A 25,691-nucleotide genomic window follows, 5' to 3' on the forward strand; every position below is an offset into this window, starting at 1 on the left:
GTTCTTCTATGAATATAGTAACAAATGTGGGAAAGCTCTAGCGCGTGCCATAAGAGTCAAAAGGGCCCGTACCTTTATTCCTTGTATCCAATCAAGTGCTGGTACCTTTCTGCATCGTTCTCAGGATATAGCTGATGCCTATAAGGAATTCTACTCCAAGCCTTATAATTTAAGAGGGAATCCTGAGACGAGTCCCTTAGATGCAGTTGGGACAAATATACAGGAATACCTAACGGCCTCCGGTATCCCTGAAATTCCGAAAAAGGCCCTGGCAGCTTTAGATGCTCCTATTACTTCAGCGTAGTTACAAGCAGCTGTAACGAAAGCACCCACGGGTAAGGCCCCAGGCCCCGACTGTTCACCCTAGGCTATTATAAGCGGTTTCTTCCTCAAATGGCCCCTTTTTTGACGGCCTTCCTTCTCTGGAACACCCACTGCTTGCTGACTCCTCCAGGACCCATATTACAGTCATCCTGAAACCAAACAAAAATGCTACGTTGTGTGCAAACTATCGCCTGATATCGCTTTTGAATATCGCTTTTGAATTGCGATACAAAGCTTTTTTCTAGCATCTTGGCACGAAGGCTAACACCCATTCTTCACCGCCTTATCCATTCAGACAAGCATGGTTTCCTCCCATTTAGAGAGGCAAGGGATAACACTACTCGCACGCTGAACTTGATCCACCACGTGACTGTACACAAAATCCCTTGAATGATCTTCTCGGCAGACGCTGAAAAAGTATTTGATCACGTGAACTGGACCTATATGCACCAAGTCCTTAATTTTATAGGCATTCCTAGAGAGCTGCTTACGTGGATACAGGCCCTGTAATGGAATTAATGGAATTCTTTGCCGTCCGTTCTCTACTACAAATGGCACCAAACAAGGATGTCCATTGTCTCCCCTACTCTTTATTCTGCTCCTTGAACCCTTACTAGGCCATATTCGCAAGAATCCAGATATTAAGGGTGTCAGGGTAGGTTCCATTGATCACAAAGTGGCTTCTCTTTTATATTACTGTTCTCCAGGTGACCCTTCCCAAATTACTACTAGAGTTCTCCGACTATAAAATCAGTCTCCAAAAATCAGAGGTGTTGGACATTAACTTACCACCTGAGTCATGGAAAGCGTTAGCAGCCTCCTTCCCGTTTAAGTGGGCATGAGGTTTTGTACGATACCTGGGGACTAATATCCCTGCTGACCTTAGAAGATTAGTAGAATTAAACTTTGTACCATTACTTAACATCATACACAGTGATCTTCAGAGATGGCGACAACAGACCTTTTCTTTGTTTGAATATATTGAAAATCCAGTATCCTAAAAATGAACATCATGCCACGTCTTCTCTACCTCCTGTAAATGTTACCTGTACGTATTCCTCTTCATTTGCTGCATAAATTTCGCTCTGAATTCCTGAGATTCATTTGGAATACTGAAACCCTTCATCTTAACAAATTCATTCTTCGACTCCCAAAGGATCAAGGGGGATGGCTTTCCTGGACCCAATACTGTACCACAGGGCGGTACATCTGACTCGTTTGGTAGACTGGTGCAGACATGCCAGCTTCAAGGGATGGGTGACCCTGGAGGACGTAAAGTCTCCTATAATGCTAAGTTTAGCAGCATGGTCCCCGGTTGAGGACGCGCTAGCCCTAGGTAATTCTGCACTGAAGGAATTACTGTGTTACCCTCCCTAAGTCCCCTGTTCTAGGTCACCCTAAGTTTCCGAATAGCAGGAGAGACCCAGTATATAGGATCTAGATTCAGAGCGATGTCTATCGGGCTATCCATTTCCTACTCCATTCCCTCTGGTCCACTACAGACCAGCTCCAAGTAGACCATTCGGAGTCTGGGTATCTGGAAGACAATACAATTTCAACACTTTTCTCAAGTCACTGCCGCCGACACAGGATTTTGGCCGCCCCCTTTGCTCACTAAAGAGTATATGTGTAAATGGCGACCCCTTGAGAGGAGTGCTTTCCCATACGTATAAAATGCAACAGACAGTCCAGGACCCTTCAACGCCATATTTTGTCACTAAATGGGAAAAAGATCTTGGCATTAAATTTATTAAAGATCAGATAGAGTGCATGTTATATTACAGGCACTAAGCCTCTATCACCAATCGTTATCAGGAGACTAATTACAAAGTGCTTACCAGGTGGTATAGAACCCCAATCGGCTGTCGAAAACTTTGGCGTTGTGGACAACACGGCTGCTCCGCCCCCTACCTGAGATTATGGCGCCTCCACTGTTTATCATCACCTGGAACGCATGTCCTAACAAAAAAAAACTACCTGTGAAAAATAACTGCCAGGGGGCAGATACCAGTGGGTGTGTACAATGACCTAATTGTCAGGAACGTTTCACTTTCAGCTTGCGTATGAATGCAGCATGTCATCTACTACAGCCTTACGTCTCTCCCAGTACAAACCCTCATATCTCCTAAACAGTATGTCCTACCAACCTGAAGTTTTCAGGATACATAGGGGACCCTCATAGCTAGCAGTATACCAAATTTCATCCCACACTGTTAATAAATTACAAAATATGGGTAATAAATAAAAATATAAACATAATTATAAAAAGTAGTGAAAATTGAACATCAGGGTTGCTGTTTAAAAAGTTGGTGTGTCTAGAAGCCCAAACAAACTAGGGACCACCGGGGCCACTTATATAGCAAGGTGGTCCGACCCCCAAATATACACCAACCTGTTCCATTTGCCTTTTCTAAAAAGAGCACAAACAGCAATAAAACATATTGTAAGTTTTACAAACAATGCTTTCTGTAATTTCAGTCTCTTGGATATAATATCACTTTCATAAAAATTAAAAATGTGTTTTAGTTGTGCTCTTTTCCAGAAAAGTGAAAGTGTAAGGATTGCTGTAACAGCATGATCTCCTTCCATATCCTTTTACCTTCTTTGTAATAAACAGGAGATCAAAGATCAGCATTCACTGCAGAGAGACACAAAATGCATGTAAAGATTCCTTTGCTTCTCCCTCTTCTGTTTTCCACAGGTCAGTTAATTCTTTTTTCTTTAGATTTTTTAAAATAATGGTAGAACAGCTCATACTTGATAGTTAAAGTGTATCTAAAGGCAGAAACTTTCACTGATTTGTACAGGGCTGTGCTTGTTAGCTTTGTAGATGAATGATCTAAGGAAGCTTACTTATAAATATTCATTTATGAAAATACAGATGTTAAACATACATGAAAGAAGTTGCATACATACTGGGTACAATTGTTTGCCATTCAAATAGAAAATAGACAAAAAAGTCAAATGATTGTTAGAAGGGATTAAGCTCAGTTTATGAAGTTTACATAAGGACAGGCATCTTTATTTTTAGCCATTTGAAAATACCATAATATTATATCTATAGATATTCTCAGGACTAGGAGGTCATAGTTGCTGCCCTTTTACCTTTCTGATCAAATATATGTAAGCCAAAGCCCAATTATACAAAATGACCTCACAAAGCTTTCCTATACATGTTCCCTTCTTGTGCTGGTCTCTGCAGTACAAATTGTTCTTATTTTTCCTTCCTCCTTTGGCTTAAATTACAGAAGTTCAGTGACTTACTAAGGACCTGTCAGTGATCTCCTGGTAGGTGCTTGTTAGTTATTGCCCTGGTGAATACCAAGACTTATAGATCTTTGATGTTACAACAGTTAAAATCTCCATGCTGTAATTCCTGTCCCTCTTCCTATTCCACTGGTCTGCCCAGCTTTGTGTGTTCTAGCTCCTTCTTTTACATTCTTCATAATATAAAATAGCCTCTAATGGGAAATCAATGCATGAGTGGGCAGAAGAGGAGCACAGACCTGGAAATGCAGTGCATGGAATGCATATTGGGCACCATGGGTACAGATCCCAGAACTCATCACAGGGATGTTGGGAACTCCTTGTATTGCTTGCAGCAGAGCTGCAGACCAGGAAGTGCAGTGATGGTAAGAGAACCTCATTATGTGTGCAACAGCTATACAGATCCAGCACTAGAGATCCCAAGGAATGGAAGTTATTGTCAATCTTCAACATGTAACACCAGAATAAACCCTTTCATAACCAAAGTTCATTGACACCTAGATGCACAGGAAAAAAATTGTATTAGCAACTGTTAGTTGAGTTTACAGTAAATATCCTAAAAGGATCCTGTGGTAGTTTGCACTTCAGAATAAATGTAGCAAAGTTCTTTGCCAACCCATAAAACCATATATAGAATTGAAAAAAAAAGAAAAATAGAGGGGTAGCAGTTTTTGGTGGCTGATTTATATTGCAATAGGCTAAATGAAAATATTAACAGTCTTCACATCACACAGATCGGGTTCCTTCAGACAGTTCACTAGAAAGTAAATTACTCAATTCTAGATTGGCCAAGTAAATTCTTATAATGGGTATGTAATCAACTGAAAGGCACTTCAGTGGTCCCAATTACCACCGTGTTACGCCCTCTGGGCTTCTTCAGGGGCAAGAGCCCCATTATCATATTATTCTCCTGAATCTACCTTACAGCCATCAGATGCTGGTTAGTAACAAGTATCTGCAACTTTTCAGGATAAAGTCTCTCCACTTTTATGTGATTTTCTGAATTTGTACTAAGCAGTTAGCAACTTTTCTTCAACATTCTTCTACTGAAATACAGGCACATTACTATTACCTTTTTTTTTACAAATCAGCTCTAACAAACCCTTTGGCAAGAATTAACATTATGCATATGGTCCAATAACACTCCTGAGTCTTTTAAGACATTTTGATGGGGAAAAAAGGTGAAAACTAACTAAACTGAAAATAAGAAGAACTGATTACTGTTCCCCAATTTTTGAGGGGAAGGCAATTGACCTAACTGACCTCAGTGCTAGCCTTCATTTCACCAAGTAATTAGATTTAAATTTATCTCATACAGTTGCTGCTCTAGAGATGACCGGACCTTCAACACATACAGCTACAGCTGGCTCTACTACTCACATCCCCTGCACCTTCACAGCAGATAAACTTCCTGTAGATGTAAGTTATTTTGCAGTCTTCTGGTATTTGGAAGGAAAGGCTATCATATTCTATGATAACACTGTGACATCAACTGATCCAAGGTACTCGTTGGATAAAGATCGAGCTATAAATGGAATTGCTGATTTGACCATAGCTAACACATCTGTGTCAGATGGTGGACGCTATACTTGTGCAGTGACCAACAGTCCTTTCCGAAAAGAGAAAGAGGTCCGAGTGGACATTACAGGTACAGAAATTTAGACTTGATTTCTTTTTTTTTTAATATTAACATTTTTATTGTTTTAATTATTTTCATATATGACCAACATATAATATACATACTCCATAAAACAAACATTCTAGTGTATTATACATATAGTGAGAATATCAAGAATAGTGTTCAAATTTACAATTCATTTCTGTACAAACAGTGTTACCCACTCTTTTAAATGGTGAATCTGAGAACAAAATCTTCCATATCATCTATTAATACATTTTCTATTTAGACAGGTTGCTATTAATTCCACTTTCCTGTATATACTAGTGCACAAAATGTTACACTATTATATACTCATAAACTTTTATGAGTAAAAAAGTGATTGTGATAAAATATAACAAACATATAATCAAGCACATGAGGAAATGTCAATATATTTGTATCTATATATCTCAAATCTAATTCACTAAACCTAAAGATCTAAAATACTCAGGTCTCTCAAATAATCTCCTCCTAATTTAGAATGTCAAATATTGCACATTGTCTTTAAACTTTTTTCCAGGGGGCCCAGATGGCAGTGAATATTGGGGATGTATCTGGATATTCAAGGTAACCTTCCTCTAGTTTACATGTTTCTTCCACCTTACGTAACCAACTCTTTAATGAAGGTTCCTTTAGGGCCTTGCAACACTTCGGGATCTGATTCTTAGCTACATTAAGAAGGAAGGACACCAAAAAATGTTCATTACTGCTTTACTTTATTTTAAAACAATTAAAGAGTACATTCCAGGGTGTAGCCTCCACTTTACACGTTGTTATTATCTCAATCAAATGGAGCATTTTCCCCCAGTAACTCTCTACAATTGGACAGGACCACCACACATGTGAAAATGTACCTGTTATCCCACATCCTCTCCAACATAATGGAGATTCTTGCGAGGACATCTGATATAGAACTACAGGCATATAATACCATCTAGATAGTAACTTGAATTTCCCTTCCTGTACCCTTGCACATACCGACGTTTTATAGGTCATGCTTAGGATCTTCTTCTACTGAGGATCCAAGAGTACCCTATTAAAGTCATTCTCCCATTTCCCTATTTAATCTGGGAATTCTGGGCTGGCATAGAGTTTAGGGCGTTCTGTTCTCTCCCCTAAACATAGCTTCTAACGGAGTAAGAGCTCTCTCAGAACGTAGAGGGTGTGGTAATGACCTCACAAAGTGGCAGAGTTTTATATATTGCCACTGGTATATCTGTCCATATTTATCTAAAGAAACTAGCTGTGACAAAAGGTGAACTGAATCATCTGAAACAACCTGATGCAACAACAACTCCCTATACGCTGATGATCCCAAAAAATCCTTTTGAAGTCCTGGTATAAAATATTGGTGTCGGGCCGGCTGCAAGATGGCCGCTTGATCAAACTGCTGTACATCAGAAGGAGCCGTTAGCGACTACCACAGCAAATTTTCACCTACAATACCGCATTAAAAGGTACTCATTAGCTGCCTTAGAGTACTTATTCCTGGAAGAGATGACAAAATGGAAGAAAACGAAACCGGAGCCGCGACAACTCACCAGCTTCTTTAAGGTGCAGGACGCGGCAGACCCACAAGATGGAGCGGGTTCGAGACCTAATTCCCCTTTAGCAGCTCCGGATTTTTTGCTTTCACCATCCTCGTCAGATACTAGATCTCCCTGCGTAGACCGATTGGACCCTGTTTCTGGTGAGTCACCGGGCTCTATTAAAGCTTCCGAGCTTAACACCAATAACCATGCAGCTGAGATGCAACCTCCATTATTTAGTCCCCAGGCTGATATGTTACCTAGGCCCACTGGCATCGCCTGCCTTACCATTGAAGATTTTCCTGTACATCACAAAGAGCTCTCAATCTCTATCCTGAAGGAAATGATGCTTTACTTAAAGCACTCTTTACATCAAGATATGGCTAGCATATTTACTCAAATCAAATCTTCTATTACACAACATGAAAGGAGAGTTCAGCATTTAGAAAAGAAACTTGATGAATTCTCTCATGCTCATAATGATCTGGTAGATGGTCATAGTGGCCAGAGCACAGATATACAATAGATCAAGCAGAAACTTGCTGATATAGAGGATCGATCAAGAAGAAAAAATATTTAAATCAGAGGGATCCCTGAAGCAATTGCCTTAAGAGAAATAATAGGCTTTATCATGGCTTATTTTAAATGTTTACTTCCTGTGGTCTCCGAATGTGATCTCCTAATTGACAGAGCACATCGAATTCCGAAACCCTCTTTTCTGTCTCCGGACACTGCACAAGACGTTTTGATCAGAGTACATTTTTTCATATGAAAGAGAAAGTGATGTATGCGGCTAGGAATCCGCCACCGTTACCTGAAGTGTATACATATATTCAGATGTTTACTGATCTGTCCCAAAATACGCTTCAAGCTAGAAAAACCTTTCTTCTGATTACCAAGATTCTGAGAGAAAACAAAATCCCATACAAATGGGGCTTCCCTACAAAGTTGATGTTTTACCTGGGGAAAAATTACCCGATGGCCAATATAGAATCTGGACTTCTAGCAAGTTGGAACATCGATATGGAGGATTCTCAAACTCACCAAGCTAAAACTCCCACACGCATGGTCTCAAAGTGGACATAAATAGTTCCTGCTTCTTTTATTTCTAGGTGTCTACGTGCTCCGGTTATGATTGTGAATACCCAGCTTACTTTGTTTCTCCCTCTTTTGTTTCTGTTTTTTTTTTCTATTTTTCTACTTTAAACATCAAGCTTTGCCAGTCTTGTTTCACAAGCAATCACAGTATCCACCAAGTGATAAATAAGTTTCCTTAATCGTTATGGGTATTCATTTTTTGTCTATTAACACTAGAGGATTGAATAATCCTTTTAAAAGATCATCACTTTTACGGGAAGCTCAAACTCACAATGCAGATATTATTTTTGTACAAGAATCACACTTTGCACAAGGCAAAATACCCAATTGGAAACCAAGGAGATTTCCCCATCTTTATATGGCAAATGCAGCAAAGAAAAAATGTGGTGTCCTTATATTAGTGAAGTATTCTGTTCGTTTTCAATATCACAACCAAGGAAGATTTATTATCTTGGTGTGCCAAATAAATAATATTAGCTTCACTCTGGTGAATGTTTACGCTCCAAATACGAAACAAAAGCCACAGGAGATTATATGATTGACTCATCCACTTCACCCAAACGACCTCCACCACAGTTGGCAACCTTTTTCTCAAATCACGATTTATATGATGTTTGGAGATGTCAACACAGTACAGAAAGAGATTATTCTTATTTCTCGGTTTCACACCTCTCCTATTCAAGGATCGATTTTTCCTTACTGATTCTAGGTCACTGCAGAAGATTAAATCTTCAACAAAAGGAATAATCTCTTGGTCGGATCATGCACCTATACGTATTGAATTTGTGGACTCTCTGTTCTTACCTAGCAATTTGTGGAAATTCAACACGTTTCTACTGTCACATCCGAAAATGGCTCAACAAGTGGAAGAAGCACGAAGCCTGTTTTTTGATGTAAATGACTTGGAGGAGACTGACCGTTTCACTCTATGGAATGCTCATAAAGCTTTTTTCAAGAGGGGTTTGTATAAAAATTTGTTCTTATGCAAAAAAAAGGCAAAAGCAAATCCTAGCTCCTCTTCAGCGTATTAAAGCTAACAGTGCTATTAATAAAAAATCCCCATCTCAGTTGCTGTCCAATGCAATAATCAATGATAGACATCAATTAAGATCACTCTTGATCTATAAATTTGAAAAATCCCACCATTTATTCAAAGTGAAGCAATATGCTTTGCATAATAAAGCGGGAGCCTACTTAGCAGGTCATCCTAAACCCCAACATCTCAAATCTAAAATTTTTGCTTTAAAAGACCCAATATCTCAAAAACTCTGCTATAGTCCAATTGATAGAGCTGACGCATTTCTTCTCCTTACAAGAGATCACTTCTCTTTATATAATTTGGCTGAAGACCCTTTGACTCCTCAACCCAGTATTGAAAATATAAATAAGTTTCTGAGTAAAGTGAGCTTACCTAAGCTATCCCCTGAGCAAATTGATTCTTTATCGGCCCCTTTCACAGCCCAAGAGATAATTAAATCACTACCCAATGGGAAGTCCCCTGGAGCGGATAGATTTCCCAACCAAATCGGGTAAGGATCCCCAAAGCACAAGTAACTATCGACCTATATCTCTTTTGAACACAGACGTGAAGATTTTCGCAAAGATACTGTCATATAGATTGGAAGATATCATACCTTCAATAATACATCCAGACCAAGTAGGGTTTGTGAAAAAAAGGCAGGCTCCCGATGGCACAAGATGCCTAATTAATATTTTGAAATATACTGATCTTCTCAAAAGACCTTTTTTGTTTTTGTCTTTAGACGCTGAGAAAGCGTTTGATAGGGTCCATTGGGGATATCTATCCAAGGTTCTAGACAAATTTGGATTTTCAGGTTTTATTAAGTCAGTGATTATGTCTTTGTATTCAGGTCCTTCTGCGAGAATCTTCATCTCTGGAGCTCTTTCGTCTACATTCCTGATCACAAATGGGACAAGACAGGGCTGTCCACTCTCCCCAGTGGTATTTACACTGTTGCTTGAACCACTTGCAGAATATATACGTTCTAGTACGCAGATACACGGAGTAATGATAGGGAATAGAGTCCACAAGATTAATCTTTTTGCGGATGATATTGTTTTAATGCTTTCCCAACCTGAAATGTTGTTCTAAGATCTCTTATTATAAAGTTAATACCTCTAAATCTCAAGTAATGGGTTAACATGTTCCAGCGTATCTGAAACTCTCTATTAAAGCTAATTCCCCCTATATGTGAGAGAATAAGGCAATAAATTTCTAGGTATTCAAATCCCACCTAGTACTTCGCAACTATTTCAAGTTAATTTCCCCTCTTTACTGACAGCAGTATCCACGGAATTGGAAAAATATAGGAAAATTTAAATTTCTATGGCAGGTAGAGTTGCCACGGTAAAGATGTTTATTTTACCCAAGATCTTGTATTTTTTACACACTCTTGCAATTCTTCTCCCTAAAAAATATATTATGTCACTGCAAAAACTGATTATGAACTTTATATGGAAGGGGAAAAGACCTAGGTGCGCATTCAATACTCACAAGACATAAGAAATTTGGAGGAATGGGGATACCAAACCTAACCTGTTATTATACGGCTTCAGTTCTCTCCCAAATTTATGACTCGTGGAACCCGTCCCCACATGGGCTGTGGCTTGAGATGGAGCAACACTTAATATCTATGTCCAGTATGAAGCACCTATTGATAGCTATTAAGTTGGGACTTCCTGTACCCATTTCTCCATACCCTACAATCCAAGTCAACCTGAAGTGTTGGAGAGATTTTGATTTACTCTCCACCATTTCAGGATCTCATTTGACCATATACCCTGATCTAAATTTCTAGAAGTATTCACTCAACAGCTTACTTTAATAAGATGGTTGAGTTGTGGTATATGTGACCTGAGATATATCTTCACTCCACAGGGTATCAAATCGTTTGCTGATTTGCAGACAGAATCCATTTAGCTGATGCTGAATGTTACACCTACTGGAGAATCAGGCACCTAGTTAAAAAAATGGATCTTCAGCCCGAGTTACATATACACATTTTATTGAAATATCTTTACTTTACTATTTAATAAAAATAATATAACTAAATACTACAGTATGCTTAGTGGAAACCTAGAGTTTTCACCATCTACCAATATGCGCAGATGGACTAAAGATTTAGGTATAAATCATACCCCTATTGAATGGGCTACCACCATTAGAGATACCTATAGAGCTACTAGATGTGAAAATCATTGGGATCTCTTCCAACGAACCCTAAATTTCTGGTATTTGACCCCTTATAAGTTGTCTAAATTTTCTGACTCCCACTCGGCATACTGCTGGAGAAACTGCGGTGAAATAGGATCGTTGTCACATATTTTTTGGTATTGTAAATTTCTTTGATCCTATTGGAATCTTATATTCCAATTGATCTTTGATATTACGTCTATACAAATTTTACCCACACCTGAACTGGCTATTCTGCATTTAGATAACGGACGGTTCCCCACTCGAATCAGGTCTATTATTATTCAGATTCTTTTACTAGCAAAAATGCATATTACCAAACTATGGAAGAACTCTCAAATTCCTAACCATAAAGATGTTATAGCGGACCTAAATCTTTGCTCTGCGAATGAAAAGACAGCTACTATTCTAAACTCCAATTATGACAATTTTTTTATTAAGTGGGAACTCCGGCTCCTTTTTTCTTCCTGTACTATTGTAAGTTGATAGACGATTTAAAGTGGATTCTGTGATTAAGATGATTTTGTATTTTCTTTTTGTACTGGCTGGCAAAATTGGTATTCTAAATGTTTAGATCTTTGTATCTCTTTGTATATTTTCTTTTCTCTGTTCCTAGATGCGTTAAATTTTACCTTTCCCCTTTTTCTTTAAGAGTCATTTGTTATATTTTTCTGTTTATTTTGCATTATGTGTATGTTTTGCTCTGTAAAATATTAAAATCTTCTAATAAAGAATTATTGAACTATAAAATATTTGTGTCCAGTAACTGGACGTAAAGGTGAATTATAAAACCACCTGTGTTGTCTATGTAAAGAATCTCAGCATCTCAGTGTGGTTAGAGTAAGGGGCAATGTATCCATATCCTAAAGCTCTGTATTGATTGGGAACCCAAATACCCCTATTTAGATTAGCTGAACAAAGCTCCATCTCTAGTGCCACCCACCTCCTAAATAGTGCATCATACTTCCAATTAAGGACTCTATTTAAAAGAGAAGCATTATAGTATTGTTTAAAATTTGGAAGTCCAAGACCTCCTTCAACTTTAGGGTGAAAAAGTGTTTTAAAAGAGATCCTGGCTCTATATGGTTACCATATAAATGTTGATACTAATCTATTTACACATATACAAAATGCTGGGGGTAACTAAATAGGTATCATTTGAAAGTAGAATAGTACCCTGGGTAAAATATTTATTCTTACAACTTTAACTCTCCCTATCCAATATACCAGTAGTTGTTTCCATCACTGGATATCTACTTTAATTGAATTTAACAAAGGCAGGTAGTTCATCTCATATATACTCGCCAGCGAAGATCTAATCTCAATGCCCAGATATGTTAATGATTTCTGACACCAAGTAAATGGGAAATTATTTTCTAGTCTTAGTTCTTTTGATTTTAATATATTCAAATAAAGAATCTCTGATATGGTTAAATTTTTCTTAAAGTTAGTCAAATAACCAAATTCGGAGAAATCTGACAGTAAATTAGAAAGAGATATGCCAGGTTTCTGAAAAACAAACAGAATATCATCAGCATATGCAGCTAATTTGTGCTCTGTTTTACCTATCTTAACACCCTGTATATTATTATTCTGACATATTGTATTCAAGAAAGGTTCCAATGATATAACAAAAAGTAATGGCGACAATGGGCAACCTTGCCCATTAGATAATTTAAAGGGTACCGACAATATGCCATTTGCACAGACACTTGCAGTAGGGCAAGTGTACAAAGCCATTATCCAATTATACATCTTAGGTCCAAGGCCCATATGTTTCAAAGTCAAAGTTAGGTACAGCCAGTCCACCTGATCAATGGCTTTTTATGAATCCATAGAGAGAAAAAGCATGGGCTGGCTGCATCTCCGCACATAATGCAAAATAGATCAAAAACCTTGTAGAATTATCTCTTGCTTCTCTCCCTGGGACAAATCCTGCCTGATCTTGATGAACCAATATAGAAATAAGAGCCTGGATTCTCATGGCTAATACCTTTGCGAATAATTTCACATCTACATTGAGTAAAGAAATAGGATGGTAACTAGCACACACTGTGGGATCCTTCCCGGGTTTGGGTATAACTGTGATATGTGCCCTCAAAGTATCTTCACAAAAAACCTCTTCCTTGCATAGATAGAGAGAAGTATATCTTTTTATTGTTTATAATATTTCAGCGAAAATCCATCAGGTCCTGGCATTTTACCAGTCGTAGCTGAACTAATGGCTGCCCTCAATTCACTCTCATTAATGTAATTTTCTAACTCAAGCTATTTTTTGGATGTTAATTTAGTTAAATTCACTTTTTTAAGATACAATATTATCATCTCTTTCCTAGTAGACTCTGTTTCAGGGGACTCATCTTTCCCCACCTGATAAAGATCTTGATAATATTTCCTAAATACCAAAGCCATTTCCCTCGATTGATGGACCATTTCATCGTTCTTGTTTTTAATCTTAGAAATATAGGTTCTCCTCTTGAATAAATGGAAGGGACACTCATTGTCGGTATTGGGGCAAAATGTGTCAGTGAAGATGGTGCTATTTCCCAAGCTCCTATATTTGTTTGAAACCCTCCCGGTACGGATTCCTCTCCTGACCCCGAGAAAGTTACAGGCTAGCTTTTTGAAATTTATCTGGGCTCACAAACGTCACAGACTCTCCAAATTGGTGGTTTGTACACCTAAAGAACTTGGAGGTCTGGGGGCTCCAGACCAGGTTAAGTACTATGTGGCGACACACCTTCGTTACTTGCCTTCCTGGACTATGTTAGTCTCCCCCAGTATATGTCGGAAGTTGGAAGAAGCTTGGATTTCCCCACTCCATCCCAATGTGATGCTTTGGAGCTCCTCCTGGTTAATACCCCAGAGGGATTTGTTGTCCCTGATGGCTTTAATGAGGATTATATGGAGAACATACAGATCTAAATATAGTCTCTCCTCTTGGGGCTCTGTACTTACATCCATAATACAAATCCCTTTGATACCTGACAGTTTAGCTAGAAATTTGTGGCAGCCATGGAAAGACAGAGGGCTTTTTCATTTCCGAAATATATTACACCCAGTGGAAAAAAGACTGCTTTCCTTTCCGAAATTGCAGGAAAAGTTTGATCTCCCTCGAACCACCTTTTTTGCCTATCTACAGATTAGACACTATGTCCAATCACTCCAATCTGTGCCCAAATTTACTAAAATAACTCCTTTTGAGAGAATTTGTATTGGAGGGCCTTATTTCCTCTATTTATCACCTTCTTCATGAGTGAACAAGAGAGGTGTCTGGTAAATTTGCGTACATGTGTACTTGGGAGGATATTTTGGGCTATACCCTGGAGAGGGATATGTGGTCCAAGCCTTGGGAAGCAGCAAACACTCAATATGTACACTTTATAAAGAAATCTTTACAAGATTTTGTTCTGATAGTATCACACGCCAGCTGTGTTGCACCGATTGTTTCCGCCTGTGGATCCTGCCTGTTGGTGCTGCGGGTCACAACATGGGACTCTGGAACATATTGTTTGGTCTTGTCCCCTTATTCAGGGCTACTGGGGGAGAGTCAATGAACTAATTGGGGAGGTGACGCAATAATGATTTCCCCTTGACCTGCTCCACCACCTTCTGGGATTGCCCCTTACGGGTCTCCCTATATCCACCTGTAAGTTCATCACACATATTCTGGTAGCTGCTCGCACTTTTAATTTCCACCAAATGGAAATCCAGACTGCCTCCCTCTTTAGAGGATTTATACGCTCGCATCCAGGATATACGCCTGATGGAGTACATTACCGCTCTTCTTTGGAACAGGTTTGCTAAATTTAAACAGGTGTGGGAACTCTGGGATGCCTACTATACCAGTCTACAGGTTTAATATGTCACTGTTTCTGTGTATCCCCACTTACCCTTGTTTGTCTTCCCCACTTCTTTCCCCTCCCCCATCTACCTACTTATTATGTTTACAACCTTTTAATTTTTTTGTTCTCTTCTTCTTTTCTATTGTTTATGTATCTTTACCACTTATTGGGCATAAAAGAACGGTACTGCACTGCCGCTATATTACTGTTACCTATACAAGAGATTTATGTAACATTTTCAGATGTACCTATCATCCTGTATGCTATGTTTATGATATGTTTCTATACATATGTTTGGTTCTTTTGTTATAGTGCCCCTTTTTTTTGTATTGTTTGTTTCTTTTGTTTTCCTTTTATCTGTATATGAAAAATGTTCAATAAAAACCCAGTTTAAAAAAAAAAAAAGAAATATAGACCCTCGTTTTCTCTTTCCTGAGGGTGTTTGCAAGATATCTACGTGACTTATTCCCCCACTCATAAAATCTCTACTCTAGAAACAGCAAACTTAGCTTTTACATGTAATTTGTCCTTTAATTGTGTTCGTAATTGTGTCAACTGCAAGGCATGTGCCTTCCACTGTTTATGCACAACTTCCAACTTTGCAAGCTGATCTAACAATTCCTTTATACTATGATTACTTTCCTTCTTCTTACGTGCCCCAAGTGCAATGAATTTACCCCCAATAGTAGCCTTAGGTGCTTCCTATATGTTAGTTGGCGCAGTTTGATCTGTAACATTCTCTCTTAAAAAATTATTCAATTCATTAGAAATATCTGTATCAATATAATTTTCTCTTAATAAGGCTTTGTTAAGGTGCCACCAATAAGTTGGAATTGCTAGGGGCCCCAAACACAACAAAACTTTTACTGCTGCGTGATCAGAGATTGTGCGTAGACAAATTTTTGATTTAACACATTTTTCCAAGTGGGAGTGCTCTATAAAAATCATATAAATATGTGAATATGTATCATGTACAGGGGAATAAAAGGTATAATCTTTTACAGCTGGATGTGATATCCTCTAAACATCTTTCAGTTGCATATTATTATTAAACAGGATTTATATAGCGCCAACATATTACGCAGCACTGTACATTAAATAGGGATTGCAAATGATCAAATATGATGCAAAATCACCAGCTAATATCAATAGCCCTTCCTTGAATCTTTTCATGCTACACAAAGTCTTCAATAAAAACTGTATTTGATGTTTATTATGGCAGTATATATTACCTAGTGTACAAATCTACCATTGGGGTCAGTTAATGAGTCAACTAGAATAAATTGAGTACCCCTTTGGAAACCTATCGCAACTCCCCCTGATCTATTAGATAAAGAAAAACCATAAAACCAATGAGAATATTTTTCTGAGAATAATCTGACCTTTGAAAAATAGGGAAGATGTGTTTCTTGTAAAAAATGTATACCCCCTTGCACAGATTGTAGCTCACATATTAAATTCAAATTGTTCCCTTATCTTAAAACCTTCATTTGTCCAAAAAGGGCCCCCATGTGCCCCTAACAATTCAACTAAGGATATCACGACTGAGCATTTTGCCAAGTCGTAACCCATATATTAATTGGCAAATATACAGTCAGCACCTGGGCTCCCACTCACCCCTCCCCCAACACATCATAATATTCCCCACTTATAAAAAACAGTCCAAACATCATAGAAACAATATTAAAGCATTTTCTTAAGTATAAACGCTTATTCTTTTATTTAGTAAATACTGTAATCTCTCTGTTTTATCATGCCTGCTTGCGATGGTTTCCTGCCAGGCCGCTTGATGTAACAAATGTGAACCAAGATGGTCTAACTCTTGCCAACTTGTAAGTTTACGTTTTCGATGCTCAAACCGACTCAAAAGTCTCCAATTCTTCTGGAAAACGTAGTAAATGAGAGCGTCCATCCTTCTTAGCTATCAAACATGCAGGGAAGCCCTAATGATACTGAATAGCTGCTCCTCTAAATAACTCCAAAAGTGGGCGCAAGGCCCTACGCCTATCCAGGGTAGCTTTTGTAAGATCAGGAAGGAAAGAATGGATAAACCCTCAAAATCATAACTAGGAAATGCCTTTAGCTTCTCTTGAATTGCAGCTTTATCCGAAAAGTAGTGCAGCTTACAAATGATGTCTCCACGGGAATCAGGTGGAGCAGCTGTTGCTTTAGAGACTCTGTGTATTCTGTCAAAGCGAGGTGGAGCTGTGGGTAGGAATCCCAATATCTGATTAAATAGGCTCCTTATGGTAGATTCTAGTTTATCAGGCCCAATGGTTTCATGGAAACCCCTGACTCTCAGGTTATTCCGCCTTTATTTTCAACATCCTCTAATATGTATGATAAGCTGTGAAACATTTTTGCTGACTTTTGATTCATTTCTTGAAGGCCTCCTATTACTTTTTCATGTACATCCAATCTATCTTCTGCTTCCGCCACCCTTATCAGGGTATGTGTTAAATCAGAACGTAGAGAATCAACTTCCCCTTTGAAATAACTTTTCATGTCAGCAAACATGGAGGATAAATCCTCTTTAGAAGGGAGAGAACATACATAGTCCTCTAAAGAGCTGAGGGGATATTTACACAGACTCCATCCCCCTCTGCTCCCTTAGTGAACCCATTTCCTTCACTCCTGCTTCCTGTTGAGTACTCACATGTAAACTCATTGTCTCATTGCTGCAGAAGCACGCTCATTTCCGTTTAACACCAAGGACTCCCCTTCTGATGCCAAAAATTATCTAATTGTGCTCATGATTGTGCCCATACTGATGATTTTCCCTAGGCTCCTTCCTGCTTTGCTTCTGAACCGTATTCCCCACTCAAGAAATTCAGGCTGGGCTGTGTGCAGGCTGAGCTCTATGCTGGTTGGATTGTTTGAAGGCTGTGTTGTGTACAGGCTGAGCTACATGCTGACTTGCCTGTGTGCAGTGCTGGGGCCGAGGGCCCGTGGAGCTCCTGTTTACTCACAGTCTTCTAGCGCCATGTTCAAGCCACGCCCCCTAAGCGGAACAGTTCACCTTGGTCCTCCTCCCTAGACTTGATTCCTAAATGCTATACTAAGCTCCTTAGAGTTTTCCTAATGTACAAATAGGTACCTTACCCTTCTTGATTTCTTGTACCTAAGGAGCAAAGGAAATTGATTTCACAATTATATTTATTCTCATACTTAAATTGAACCCTTCATATATCTTCTTTCCTGCTCTGTATCTTCTGCCCATAAATAAAGATGTTATAGAAAAAAAAATTGAAATATAACTCCCAGGAGGTTCAAGGGGCTTGCTGCTCTTTTCTGGGAACCAGAAATTCTGCAAGAATGAATTCCTGGATTGAGCAAGGTATGTTTTTTTGCAGAAGCCAGGACCACGGTTAGTAATTTTGTATCCTTTTTGTAACATCTTTATTTCTAAGTTTTTTTGCAGCTAATTTTGATATTGTGGCCAGGGGGGCTGGTAGTAAAAAAATTTGGGTGTAATAATTATATTATATGACGTGGTATTTTTTGTCAGAAGGTTTAGGCTAACTTCATAAGTAGAACATAAGTACAAAAAACTTGTATTCATTTTTATCTTTTATATATTACACGTTGGATATATGTTCTCTCCTATTTAACAGCTATACCAAAAATTACAATTGTTAACAAAGTTGTCACAACAAACACTAGGGGTGTCCTGTAAAGTGTCATTTCTGGGTTCTATCCTGCAAAAATAATATTAAATGGTAATGGAAGAATATTTAATAATAATAGAGTAGAAGTAGTATTAAAGTAGAAGAACCCAGATGGGAAGTACATTGTGAGGAGCTCAGTAATAATAACACCTACTGAGGAGGACAGAGAACGGATCTTCTCCTGTATAGTCCAACATGGCTCTCTCTCTGCCCCTCTCCAGGAAGATTTCTGACTGGTGTATGGATGCAAAAACACTGCGTATTCCTATTAAAACTTTTATTTATTAATTTTTTATTTAGTCTATTGTATGAATTGTATCATTTATTTATTACTGCTTGTACCTGTAGTTTGTAATAAATTCCTTTCTTAACCTCCTACAGGTAACCCCGAGTGTGAGAAAAAAGTTGCTAAAAGTGGTAACCCCGAGTCACACTCGAGGTGGGTACTCCTGTGGGAGGTAATAGTAAACAGAGCCTTACCTGATCCGCCAGCGTCCCGCGTCGTCCATCGCCGCAATCTCTCTCTTCTTCTCTCTTCTTCCCGCCGGCTTCTGCATCCGATGAATCACCGGGGAGTTCCGGGTGACGTTGGTGCATGTGTACGTTGTCGGGGGGCGGGGCGGGAAATTCAAAATCCATTTGTATTGCATTTAATACAAAATAACTGTATTGAATGCAATACATTGGATTTAAATGTGTAAAAGCAGTACATTGTTTTCAAGAACATTTATTTTACAGTATATATATTAGTATGAGTATAATGTGTATTTTTTTTATTTAAATATATAGATTTTTTAATTTATTCAGTTTATTATTTTTATATGATTTTGTGTTTCAAACTTTATTATACTCATACTATTATATTATACTGTAAAATAAATTTTCATGAAAAACAATGTACCGCTTTTAGACATATAAACCTGGAAAGAAATGAACCGCTAGAAAGGTTAAATCTGTCTGTCTAATACATTATTTTGTTTATTTCTATTATTTTAAATAGAGCTGTCCGACTCTCTGGAATGGTCTTCCTTATTCTACCAAGCTCGCTCCTACTTTCTGCAAATTTAAAAGAGCACTCAAAACACATTGTTTCAAACTTACCTATCCCATATTCAAACTTACCTACCTATCATCTTCTGTCTTCTAAAATCCTCACTACTTCTCACCATTCCATATCACCTCCTATTGTGTGATACTTCCCCCACCTCCTAGATTGTAAACTGTTTGGGGCAGGGTCCTCTCCTCCTGTGTCACTGTCTGTATCTGTCTGGCACAGTGGTCACTTCAGGTTTTCATACTTTGCTTCCATAATTATATTTTATTAGTTGTACTAATATTCAAGGTTATCAGTAAAATCCCAACTGAAGTCTTACATTCACAATTGTTCTTTCACACACCCAACTTGGCACTGCTGTTTTCCCCTGACCCCACTGGACACTATTGTTTTTCCCACACCCATCACTAGATTCTATTGTTCTTCCCCACACTCTGTTGGATGCTATTGCTGTCCCACATCCTTTACTTTTCCTCTCCTCTACTTCCCCACTAGGCACTATTGTGCCCTTAGCCCTACTGGGCACTGCTGTTATTCTACATCCTTTGCTGGGTACTAATATTGTTCCCCACCTCATAACTGGGTCATTATCTCCTCTCTCTCTCCTGACACTATTGTTTTCTCCCACTCCCTTTAGGCCCTGTTATTATTTTCCCTCTTCCCTGCCTTATTGTTATTTCCCAACCCTCGCTGGACACTGTTGTTCCTCTACATGCCCTGCTGGCCACCATTGTACCCCACCTATTCTCACTACGTGCTAATATTTACCTATTGGGCACTATTGTTCCCCCTTCTCTTTCTGGACTATTGCCTATTCCTGCTACAATTTCTGGGCATTTATCCTTCAACAGACCCAAATATCAGGCTTTCAGGAATCCCCCCTCTCCACTGCACACATCTGGCCCTGGGTATTGTTTTGCTCACACTGTCCAACAATGTAAGGGGTACTGCTGTACTCTATATGCTGTGTTGTCAATTCCAATGCATTGCCTGACTACTACATTCTTTGTTGGGTAGCATATTATATAGATCTAACCCAATAAATTATGCTGTGTATAACATAGTCCAGATAAAAGTGTTGCTTATTGCTGTGTAGACTGTGACTAATGAAGATTCCGGCCAAGTGCTGGTTATGTATATTATTCAAATATTTGAAATCCTTTACAATAATGTAAGTGAGGCTTTTTTCCTAAAGCACTATTATTAAGGAGTATTTTGAAGGTAAGGCTTGCAGATTGTGTTTAATGTGTACAGGTTGTGCCCTCACATTGGCCCTGATTTATTAAAGCTCTCCAAGGCTGGGGATAATACACTTTCACCAGTGAAGCTGGGTGATCCAACAAACCTGGAATGGATTCAAAGCATTTGCTAGCAAACAGCAAATGACATTGAAGAAATCCATTCCAGATTTGCTGGATCACCCAGCTTCACTGGTGAAAGTGTATTATCCCCAGCCTTGGAGAGCTTTAATGAATCAGGGCCACTGTATTTAACCATGCTACTTTAAGCCTTGCGCTATATTCAGGGCAATTTAGCCACATCTATGTTTGCCATTACATGTTTTCTAGCTCCACTTCAAAATATTGATGGTATGATGTCTGACAAGATCTATAAGTATATGTATAGCATATGTATAGTGCATAGTCAAATTTGTGCAACTGCTGTAACAGTAAAGTAAAGGTAGCTACAATGCCAGAAGGCTTTAGTACAATGTCTATCTGATGGCACATGTTTCTGTATAAGACCTGCCTAACAGTCATTTTGCTTTTCTGGAGAATATAAGTGTAGTTTGTAAGTTGTATTTGCCTGTGGAATGTAATTTACTTGATACACTGCTGCAAAACCTTGGATCTTCCATTCTTCATCTGCTATTCTTGTTCTAGTTTTTTTCTGTTCCCTGTTCAGTGTAATAGGGAAATCTCATCAACTTCTGTGAGGCTGCATGCTATGATTAAAATATGGTGGTCAGGATTCAGAGACTTGCAGGGAGAACAGCAGAAAAAGCTTACATTTTTTTCATCAGTGTATCTAGCAAAGATCTATATGGAATTGCAACTTTGTAATCACACCTTCTCTAAACCTGAAGTGAAATGCTTCCTGCTTACTGAAAATGGTAAATGTTCCTTCTATTAATATCTATTATTCACAAATGTGATCTATTCTATTTGATGATCAAAACATTCCTTTGTATCATGTGTAAATCTTTATAACCTTTCTCTGTGTCCACTACAGCCCGTCCGCTACTCTCTATATCTAGCAAGAGTAACCAGACAAATACAGAGAGCACCCTGACCTGTATGGCCACTGGATTTTTCCCTTATGATATTGATATAACGTGGTATAAAGATGGAGAAATCTTAAAGAATCAGCATATGGGAAAGCCACACAAAAATGACAACGGAACCTACCAAGTGAACAACACTGTGACAATCACACCGAATGATGATGATAAGAACAGAACTTTCTCCTGCAGAGCCCAGCACATATCTCTACAAGAACCTCTACAGGAGGACTTCCAGCTTGTCTATCAACGTGAGAATAATTATTAACTTCATGTTAAGAATTCCTTATTTGGTTATGTAATTACCCCATGTATGTGCCAGTAATAATACCCTCTTAATAATTATCATGTTTTTTTTTTTTTTTGTAGATACGCAGTCTCCAGTGCTCATTATCTGTATTGTCCTTGGGGCTGTGGTGATAATTGCAGTGATTATTGCAGTTGCTTTCAAACTTAGAAAACCATGCAGAAAAGGTAACATAGACAAATTATAATTTTTTTTTATTATTGTCTGAAAAAGTAGATCAACGTGAATCTCAGTTTAAAATAGTTTTCCATATATCTATTTTTATTAATCCCCTCTTGAGAAATGCAAAAGGTTCCAAGGGTTCCATGGTACCTATTATTTTGTATGCTCTTTGTCCTTCCCACCATATTTATGTTTCTGGCAGATTAAAAGCCTGATCCCAACATAACATGGACTTCAGCTGTTTAGAGGTCCCTGTTGTTTAAAGGCTTTAAAGAAAACATATACATTGGCATACTTCATTATTGTTCCTGCTCTGTGACGGTCAGCAATGACACCACCTATATCTCATTAGGTTTCCTTTAAATAACTTTTAGATGGCAAAACAGCAAAGTTCTTTATACAGTATGATGTAAACCCTCAGAAGCCAATGCCCATTAGAAATAATTTGCATTAGAACAGAGGTGCCCACACTTTTTTGGCTTGTGAGCTACTTTTAAAATGACCAAGTCAAAATAATCTGCCTACAATAAAAATGCTAAACATGTATTTAATTATGTATATACTGAGTAAACTTTATATTTAAAATATTGTTTATATTGAATAACAGCATGAACATGTATGGCGCAATACAATTCTGTACATTTTTGGCCATTACCTTACTTTAATGACGTCTTTAACTGATTTTAAGTATCTCTATTCCATTTAGTTATATTTTGGAATGGTGCATGGTTTCTTCAGTACCCAGTAACTTGTTATACCCAAATATTGATCTGAGTAAAAATGCTAGAAAAAAATGAGGCAGCTTTAAAGCCTTTGTCAAATATTTGTCAAGCGACATGTAGCAGCCACTCTACAAATACAAAGTGTATATTTAGATCCTCTGAAAGTCAAAATTTTAACAATCACTAGAAATCAAGATACTGGATACAGGGTATAAAAACAAGTATATCCTCTGTATTTATTTGTAACATTACGGGTCCTGTGCTACCCCAAGCCAGGAACTTTCGCCACCTGACATGAGTTGGTGGAGCCAGAACTGAGCCAGGACTCCGAGATCGAATCACATAGCCATGGTGATCTACTGGTAGATTGTGATCGACGTGTTGGGAACATCTCTCATTACTATGGTGTGGGTGAGTGGTAATTTGGGTCAGTGATGACAAGCTTAGAATCTTATAGCCGCATACAATAAAAACAAGTAGACACCATAGCCTAAAATGTATCACAATGCAGTATTTTGCATTTTCTTGAATTGTTTGAAATACCAATTCTCTGACCAGACTCTGACAAGGAGGTGTCAATTAATCATAGAGAAGAAAAGAGACTTCTGGGTACACCTAATGGTAGATTTTTTTGTGGATTGTTGTTGTGGTTATTTTATGCTAGGTTGTGTTAGCTCTCTCAGGGGCAAAAACTTCGGCTACAGTTCTTGGTGATATTTGGGTCTATTTTATAATTTACAACTGTTACTACCCACAGAAAACTTGCACATTATGATATACTTGCTTACACGTATGTGTCATTTTGGCATTCTTCTAGCTATTACAGCCTAATGCTGTGATCACTGATCCATCTACTGCTCCTTCACAGTCCACAGTGATCCTGCTCAACCATGTGCACAAAATCTCCTTATGTCCTGTGTTCTCCTGTATTGATGTGTTCTCACAGTCAACCAGCTAACTCAAGTGAAGGCATTTAGGGTAAAGATTTTTTCAGAAACACGTGAAAAAAGTTCACACAAAGGGAATATAACAGTTATAACACAATCAATTGGAATTTCTACACTTATCGTCCATCTATTAAGGCAAGGGGTGAGGTGTTTCTACAGATCAGCTGAATAAATATTATAAAATTATGAGATTTTATGAGATGGTATACTACAAATGGCTGCACTTATGTTGACTGCATCCCTAAATTTACTTCCTATTCCCCACCCCTTTTTGATCATAAAGAATGAGCACACTCTAACTTTCTAACTATATATCATTTACATTCACCCAGCTGTACCCAACTTAGTGATGGAAAACCTGTATATTGACATATGCCATCGCTAGGTTAAGACCGGGCCTCCTTAGCAAATGTCAGTGGAAACTGTCCCTATATCTACCCTTCATTCAAAATTAAGGAGGGCTCAACATCCAATCTGTAAGCTTGGCATCATGACACATATTCCTATGGTTAGCTGGTTACCACATTCACACAAACTACTGTTATTCACTGTACTCCTAATAAGGCTAAACAGTAAAAAAATCAATACTTCAAATGCTAACAGGATTACATTAGCTTCTAGTATAGGCTGATCCAATATCCATAATAAAGAAAGTTCGTTCAGAGTCCTTTATAGCAAATACTCCTGGGGATCATCTTCCTTGGAAACACATTCGATAAAGAAGTTTAGGAAATCTTCTATAAAATTATCCCTACAAACAAAATAAAAACAGACGGTAGAGCCACTTTATTTTATTCTTATTTTAGTAGTCAAATTTTATGTTGTCCCAGGTTTTCCATTCATATGAATTCTGGATGCATTTACAGTTTCCAATGTGCATTGGTATCAAGGTATCCTTATCTCAGAGGCCAGTACACAGTAGATATAGATGCTTTAGAAGATCTCACATTACTATATTGGAGGTAGATGGGGTCAGTGTGGTTCATCAGGTCCACACAGGTAAAACACACAGTCCTGCTCACCTGGCTTTACTTATAGTCTTTGTCATGTAAGGCCAAAAAGATGTCTTCCAATTCAAATGCCATTAGGTAAAATGTTGGCACTCTTCCACTGATGCTTACCTATAAAAGAGTGTTTTTTTTTATAGTGTGCCAGAAATCTCAAACATCAACAAACCAATCCAGCAAAACAAAGCTGGTATTTTGGAAGCTCATGTCACATGTGCGGGTAAATAATCAGGTTATTTAGAGTATACGATTAGGCTGGGAAGAGCCGATATGTTGGCATGTCATCACATGTTTCTATGTAAAGAATAAAATGGAGGCCTTGTTTTTAAAAAGGTACACAATACTCCAAATAACACCACCCAAACCTTTTCTTTTTTCACCCCTAAATATATGTAGTAAATTTTGTTGTTGAGAAAGATTCTGTATACACTTGTACTGTACAAATACACATTGATACTCTGCTGACGGGTGAGATAACGGTACCAGTGCTGATAGCAGGGAAAAGAGCTGAGAGTTTATAACTATATTATTGGTAGACATGAATGTTTGTGGTGTATAAAAGTGAAATCTACTAGTGAGGATTTTTTTGCAACTTATAGAAAGAAG

The 25,691-nt window shown here is 38.2% G+C and overlaps 1 protein-coding gene across 4 annotated transcripts in view; it reads left to right on the forward strand.

Moving 5' to 3' along the window:
* Positions 1-2,973: 2,973 nt before the first annotated feature.
* The window catches only part of LOC140334991 (uncharacterized), a 32,921-nt gene continuing 10,203 nt past the window's right edge, over positions 2,974-25,691 (forward strand). Inside the window, exons 1-5 of one of the 4 annotated variants that reach the window (XM_072417317.1) lie at positions 3,004-3,025; positions 4,910-5,010; positions 5,094-5,239; positions 21,892-22,191; positions 22,310-22,414. In XM_072417317.1, coding sequence (XP_072273418.1) covers positions 5,009-5,010; positions 5,094-5,239; positions 21,892-22,191; positions 22,310-22,414 — 553 coding nt within the window. In that variant the 5' untranslated portion in view covers positions 3,004-3,025; positions 4,910-5,008. Of the gene's footprint in view, positions 3,026-4,909; positions 5,240-17,014; positions 18,275-21,151; positions 21,773-21,891; positions 22,192-22,309; positions 22,415-25,691 lie in introns of those variants that run through there. The other 3 variants (XM_072417314.1, XM_072417318.1, XM_072417316.1) reach the window with 3 other exon arrangements.

The sequence above is a fragment of the Pyxicephalus adspersus genome, chromosome 7 (genome assembly GCF_032062135.1).
Source record: "Pyxicephalus adspersus chromosome 7, UCB_Pads_2.0, whole genome shotgun sequence".
NCBI classification, from domain to species: Eukaryota; Metazoa; Chordata; class Amphibia; order Anura; family Pyxicephalidae; genus Pyxicephalus; species Pyxicephalus adspersus.